This window comes from Fopius arisanus, unplaced genomic scaffold, assembly GCF_000806365.1.
Source record: "Fopius arisanus strain USDA-PBARC FA_bdor unplaced genomic scaffold, ASM80636v1 scaffold00489, whole genome shotgun sequence".
In the NCBI taxonomy this organism is placed as follows: domain Eukaryota; kingdom Metazoa; phylum Arthropoda; class Insecta; order Hymenoptera; family Braconidae; genus Fopius; species Fopius arisanus.
Genome location: NW_011888228.1, coordinates 4,947 through 11,637, shown reverse-complemented (window position 1 = coordinate 11,637; position 6,691 = coordinate 4,947). Strand labels below are relative to the sequence as shown.

At 49.1% G+C, this 6,691-nt stretch overlaps 1 protein-coding gene across 1 annotated transcript; it reads left to right on the top strand.

Annotated features, from left to right (window-relative positions):
* Window positions 1-996: 996 nt before the first annotated feature.
* Window positions 997-2,139, top strand: LOC105272963 (protein transport protein SEC31-like). Its single transcript, XM_011315191.1, has one exon. It carries the CDS (start codon window positions 997-999, stop codon window positions 2,137-2,139), a length of 1,143 nt encoding a protein of 380 aa, XP_011313493.1.
* Window positions 2,140-6,691: the final 4,552 nt, after the last annotated feature.

The window sequence follows — 6,691 nt, the reverse complement described above, 5'->3', positions numbered from 1 at the left end:
CAACCTCCAGTACCGGCTCCGTAACCTTTCGGTTACTGGCTTCCGTGATAAAATTACGGTTCATTATCGCCCCGCTGAGCGGGAGTCGCCAATAATTTCCCCCTTTCTGGGTGGTTAACCGTCCGGAGAAACTCTCCGGTTTTGCTTCTCTGTTACAGACCACAACCAACGTAGACCCATCAGCTCCACGCGCCGAGGACATAGCAGCAACCGTGGACCTGACAGAGGACACTCCCCCCCCCCCTCCATCAGCTCAGGAGGTCAAGGAGGAGATTGGCCTGATTACCAGCCAACAGCGGGACGCCCGCAACGCAGAATTGGCTCTAGAGAGCATCCTCTTCCCAGAAGGAATTCCAGTGGTGTTGGACGAGTTGGCACTCCCCAACGACAGTGACGCCGACGTCGCCCAGAGCCCGCCGCCGCGAGGACCCCTGTCCCCAGTCGTCGTGCTGGAAAGGCTGCCTCCACCCGGGAGACTAGAGGGACCGCAGTGCCAACCGGCCATAGAGGACCCCATCTACCTCCAGGTTTACTGGGACCCAGTAAGACCCTGGCTCTCCGAGATACGGAGTATCGAGGAGAAACATCCCGGCTTTGCCGCGGCCTTACATACCTGCACGCTGACATCGGCTCACCACCTGTCGGCGGTCAGGTTCATCATCCCTCCCATTCCCCTGGAATTGGTGAGCGACACAGTCCCACTCGGAGAGAGTGAGGAAAAACTCCCGGGGGATACCCCCGTGGATCAGTCTTCCGAACGGGCCCCGACCCCGCCGGCACCTCCGATTGTGGAGATCGGCTCCAGCTCCTCGAGCTCCAGCACCTCCACATCATCCAGTTGTAGCAGCTCCTCATCAGACTCCGAGGACTCGGTCATCTACACTCCGGAGCCCCACAGCAGAAGGTCCTGGTCGTCCACCAGGCCGGAATGAGGACCGGACTTCATCCCCCGGAAGGGTGGCTCCGACAAGTCCACCGGCATCTAGCGTCCCGAGCATGGGCACCGAGTTTATCGACTTCGGCCCACTCGAGGACCTCTCGCTGCCCAGCACCACAGCAACAGCAGCGTCACCACCTCCAGCTCTCTCTCATCCCGAGACTGAGCTGGCCGAACAACATCCGCTGCCCACGGACTCACAGGCCGGCGAGAGAACACCACCGTATCCGCCCCTCAGAGTAGATGAGGATGGCGAGAATCTCCCGGAGGTCACCCCTTCGGGATCCGGACGCGCTTTTGCCGCTGTGACCACTCGTCCCAGCACATCAGCTCAGGCCTCCACATCCGCCTGTACGCAGGTCGGCCTATTCGCTCCTTTGGGAGCCGTGGAAGGCCCCGTCAGCACCAGCAGCCAGCAGATGAGGAAGACCACCACGGATACTCGTGACACCACTACAGCGAAGCGAGGAGGAGGACAGCCCAGCGGAACCACCGGAGGCAAACGACGCAAGCCTCGGTACTGGTGTTGTGACTGCCGCAGGCACGGCCACGCACACCAGGCTTGCCCCAATCCCACCGGAGAACTGTTCTGTGGGCAATGCCCACATCGCCTCAGGGCTGACAGGATCTGCCCGGAGCACGGCCCGGTAACACAGCCTGCCGGCGGACGAACGGCCGGACTTTCCAGCACGCCAGCTGAGGCATCCCAGGGGAGGCCATCGCTGCCACCTGCTGCGGCCGCATCCAGCCATCGCCCTCGACCGGCCGCCCGATCGCCGCCACGCGCTCACGATCGACGTGCTGAGGAGTACTGGGCTCCCTTCGAGAGGAACCCTATCCGTCCAGCCACAGCTGGACCGGCTTATCCGGCTCCTCCTCGGGAGGAGGAACGCCGACCTCGCCGGGAGGAAGAACCTCCAGAAGATTCGGAACTCCGTTTCTTCTGGCAACCGCCAGCCACGACGACCACCAGCTACAGCCCTGGCTACCGAGCCCCGGAGCACGGGTACTACACCTCGGCGGCCGCTAGCGCACCGACCCGACCACCTCTTGGGCGTGGAGCGAACGCCCGCTTCGGACCTCCTCCGACAAGTCAGGCAACCCGCTGGTCCAGAGACACCATCGAGGTCCTCCAGTGCCTCCTGGACCAAGCCCAGCGCAGCCAGCAGCAGAGTCCGGAGCGCAGGTACCATCCCCGTTAAATCGGCGGTACTATCCCCGATAAACCGGTGGATAAGACGGTGGCAACCTCTGAGGACTCAGTGGTACATCCCCGCAAGGAGGGTGCACATCCGGAGTGGAACACCCCGGCTATCCACTCGTCTCCAAGAGTGGCGATCTAATTTTTTTTGTTTTTTTTGTGGAATTTCCACATTTTCCTTTTTTTTTTGTTGTTGTTTCGGCGTGCTTCCTTTGATAGGATAGTTTTTTTTCTTGATACCATTCTTTTTTTTTGATACGACATGTTTTTTTCTCTTTCTGTATTCTGATATGTTTGTATTTTGTATAGGGTGCCAATTACCAAAGTTTAGTTCATTGTTCATTGTGATAAGTCTCACAAGTACCTGGATGCACCCACGGTACAAACCACATAGGATAAGTTTTTGTGATAATGCGGAAGAATCCGTCCGGGGAGATGACTCCCCACAAGCACCAAAATGTGCCATAAGCCCCAGGGGGCAATCAATGTTCTTTTTTTTATTTTATTAAGTTGCTTTTCAGAGGCATCTCCGGGTCAGACGACCCGGCAAATATACAAATGCGTTTTGATAAACATTGTACATTTATTCCGACCCTTACTTCAGGGTGTGGGTTCGTGTTTTCCCCGACATTACGTTGGTGGAGTTTAGATGTGACGCAGGATTCATGGAACCGGGAAGAGAAGCAGTTCGACCAAAGGAAGATCACGAAGGCGGACACGGATACGGACCATCAAAGGAGGGGGGTGTAACGAGCATCGGGGATGCCCGTTCGGATCCCGAAGAAAATTCAGAAATCGGGAGAGAGAGTGAGACAATTGGGACGTAGTTTAGGTTCAGGAAAATTAGGATTTCCCCCCCCTTCGGGGTGGTTTAGAGATTTTAGGGTTAAGGTTAGGGCAAGCTCTAGGTTATTTTAGTTCCGGCCCAAAAAGCCGGCGCTCCAAAGAAAAAGCGTTCTTGAGGGTTAGTTGGTACGGGTGGAAGGCCGTACGGGGAACACGAAAAATACCCCTACGGATCGCCAAGGGCTGTTACGGGTGGAAGGCCGTCTGGGATAGAATTAATCATCGTCCCGACGGAGTGCCAACAATTTTGAAATTAAGTATCGGTGGAAGGCCGCACGGGGTAAATCCAGCCCTTACCTCGGCGGAGTGCCAATAAATAAATAAAATTACGGGTTAGTGAAGTAATTTAATACGTTTAAGGTTAGTGATTTAGGTCTTCTAACCCCAGGAATCCAGGAGAATTAACCAAGAGAAAAATACCGCGGAAAGAAAAATTCTGGAAATGAGAATTAATTCAAGTTTGAATTAATTCTCCCGCGAAGGGCTTGACCCAGAATAAGGTAGAGGGATCCACCAATCGACACCCGATCGGTTGGTAGGCGTGATTAGGGGGTTAGTGCAACGCGAAACTGACCTCCGACAATCAGTTACGCATTAACCGCGGTAACATCCACACGTGAGTGAACAGGAGTGAGTAGTGAGAATTAACGAGTGCATCACCCAGGATACCAGGACAATTAGCTGCAGCCAGGATGGTCCTGAAGAGAAAGAGGAAGGCAGCGAGGAGAACAACCGTGAGTTTCTACGGCCTTAATTAAAGATTTTTCCCCTTTTTGGCGGCTCCCCAATAAATTATTGGCGGTAGTAAATTTTCCGAACCATGGAAATGGCGTCGGTTGTGTCCCCCAAAATTTTGGGTGGTTTTGAAGAGGTTGTGAAGGGTTTGTCCGAATAAACTCGGCCTGCATTATCCCCCAGTGCGGTTGGGAGGTCATTAGTGTAAATTGTTAGATTTTGAGGGGTTTTGTATGTGAATTGTGAGTGAATTTGTCCACGGCCGACGAACAAGGCCCGTGGTTCTCCCTCGTTGCGCAATCGAGGCCGCCAACGAGTGGCTACGGGCAACAGGTGGGGAATCGCGCGTTAAATTTCCGCGTGGTTATTAATTACGTTAACGGGGTTAATTATGGGCCTTTACGCCTGAACTTTTGTGGGAGTGTGGGGAATGATGTCCCGGACCAGATGGTCAAGAGTTTTCGGAATCTGCTCGGCAGATTCCGAGTTATCAAATTTAAGGTGAAGTAGGAATTTTTTTGTGTATTTCTCCTCTCTGCTAACCGAGCAGCGAGGCATAGTGCCGTCTCTCTCGCTCTCTCTCTCGCTTGCGCTCACTCGCTAGGGGTCCGATTCAGGGAAATTATCGATTTCCCGGGCGCAAATAATATTTCGGTTATTCCTCGGATTATCGCCAATCAATAATGCTTGAGGCCGCATTCCGATGAGATTATTGGATACTAGTGTGGGATGCTCAGCGATATATTCGGTATTTGTTAAATAATTTATGTTCCCGGCGATTTAAGGAGGCAGTTGAAGTTTTATTTGGGTTTTTGTTAGAAAATACCTATTTCGCGGTAACTGAAAAGGAGAATTAAATTTGGATTTGGAGATTTTTAGCTGGAACGTAATATTTAGAGGAAATTAAAAATGGCTAGTGAGATTCGGAAGCAGATTGGTATAATACAATTGTTTATCATTTATTACTCTTGTACTGAATTTTGACGTTAATAGCGGAACACGTAAGGACAATGGTTGATTGCATTAATTTATTTCTCGCCTCCCGTTTCCTTTCTTTTTGGTATTTTTCTCGATTTTTACAGTAACCTTGCCCCCATCTACGATCCACCCCTCTCTCCACAACTGGCATACTGAGCGACCCCAGGACCGTCACCTTTCACCAAAAGCCTAATTATCCTTTCCGTTCCCTTCAGGTTTCCTTTTTGATTTTAGGGTATATTTTTGAGTTAGAGCTTTAGGAGTTTGAGGTACGATTTTCGATACCATGAATTTCGAGGTTAGTTAAGTTTAGGTTTACAGAAATTTCCGGTTTGGTAATTCCGGTTAAAGATTACCTGGCGCCCATTTGGCTAAATTTTAGCAGGTTTTACTAGGCTCAGGGGAAGTAGGGCGAAGGTAATGGGCATTTTCCATTCCCTGGGGAAATGTCACGTTAAAAAATAAACTTTTATTACGCGCTCCACCCGATTTATTGTGTCTTTTATCATTTGCTGCTCCTGATTTACATCCAGGAAATAGACACACCCTCCTCATCTTTGTTCTCACCAATAACATTCAACTATTGTAGCGTGAATGAAAAAACATCTAATCGGCCAATTTAACAATAATAACGCTGCGTGAATAAAATTTTCATATCACAACAAAGCCACCAATACATGAAACATCTATTATGTGCATGGGAGACCCGAGCGACGTCAGCGCTATACGGCGCTATCTAGAGGAACTACATTCCTTCGCCCCTCTGTGACGCACATTTAGAACATTCTCCCACTACTGTTCGGCCTCCTCACTCTATTCTTCATGGCGTTAGCAATCTCCCCTATAATCTCTGGTTGAAGCCTCGCCATTGGCGTTAACAATCTCTCCTATAATCTCAACCCCGGGTACTTACCCGACATAAGTCAGTAATTCGAAAAACGCACTTATAGACTCGATTGTACATCGTTAGTACATGATTGTACCTATAAAATTTTTGTTGATACATCAACTGATTAATTAAAAACAATTAATTAAATTTCGGCATGATCTTGGCCGACAACAAATTAAAAATTGATCAATAAAACCAAATTAGGGGTGTTTTCCGAAGAAAATCGTTTGTACATTACGAATTTCATGTTCTCGTCGTTTGCACTTGATTGTTAATGAGTTAAATCCATTTGATAAATCATGGAATAAGTTGCGCGTCCCTATACTATCGACCCGTGCGCATTGTTCTGTGTTTAAATGGGTTTTTATTGCATTATTCTTTGCTTTACGTGTATAAACATTGAATCTAACAAAAATTGTACTATTGAAATGTGGATTCTTCATCAAACTTTCATTGAAAGAAATATTGCGCGCATCTACGTCATAACAAGTCAGGTGAGAGGGGCCGTAGTGAGAGGGGACAATTCATTTTTAGCCACCATGTTCATTTCGGAGTGCAGTGGAGAGTCATTTTTGGAGTGGAGTATTATTGAAAAGCATTAAAATCACAAAAAAACTTTTGTGAAAAAATTTTGAGAAGTGGAGGTTTTATTGTATGATCATATTTTCCCAAAACATATTCTCAGTTTTATTCACAAAAAAAATACGCGAAATAAAAAACAGGACAAGCATGTCCTACACAAATCATATTGATTAGAGGGACTGAACATCTCAAGTGACTGAATCCAGTAATGTAAATGCATGAAAAGTTCGCCATTGGAAACGCTAAAGAAGACAAAGCCCTCCACAAAGTGCCGGGTTGAGAATACACATAGCTGATACATGTTGTCATATGCCCATGTGTTAGCTGACTTTTATTTATGTGCGAGCACTCTTAAGGCCCGGATGGAGAGAATTTTTTATTGATTGGCGATTTTACGCCCTCCTACTTCGCGGTTAAGACCCGAACCTTGATCTCAAGCGATGCCTTGTCGGTAACTACGGCAATCGCTGGAAACCAGGGAAACATTGGACAGTGGGGCTTTCGAGGGCGCCGGAAAATTTTT

Excerpts from the sequence above, each read along its gene's own strand:
- LOC105272963 (XM_011315191.1), top strand. The coding sequence starts at position 997 with ATGGGCACCGAGTTTATCGACTTCGGCCCACTCGAGGACCTCTCGCTG.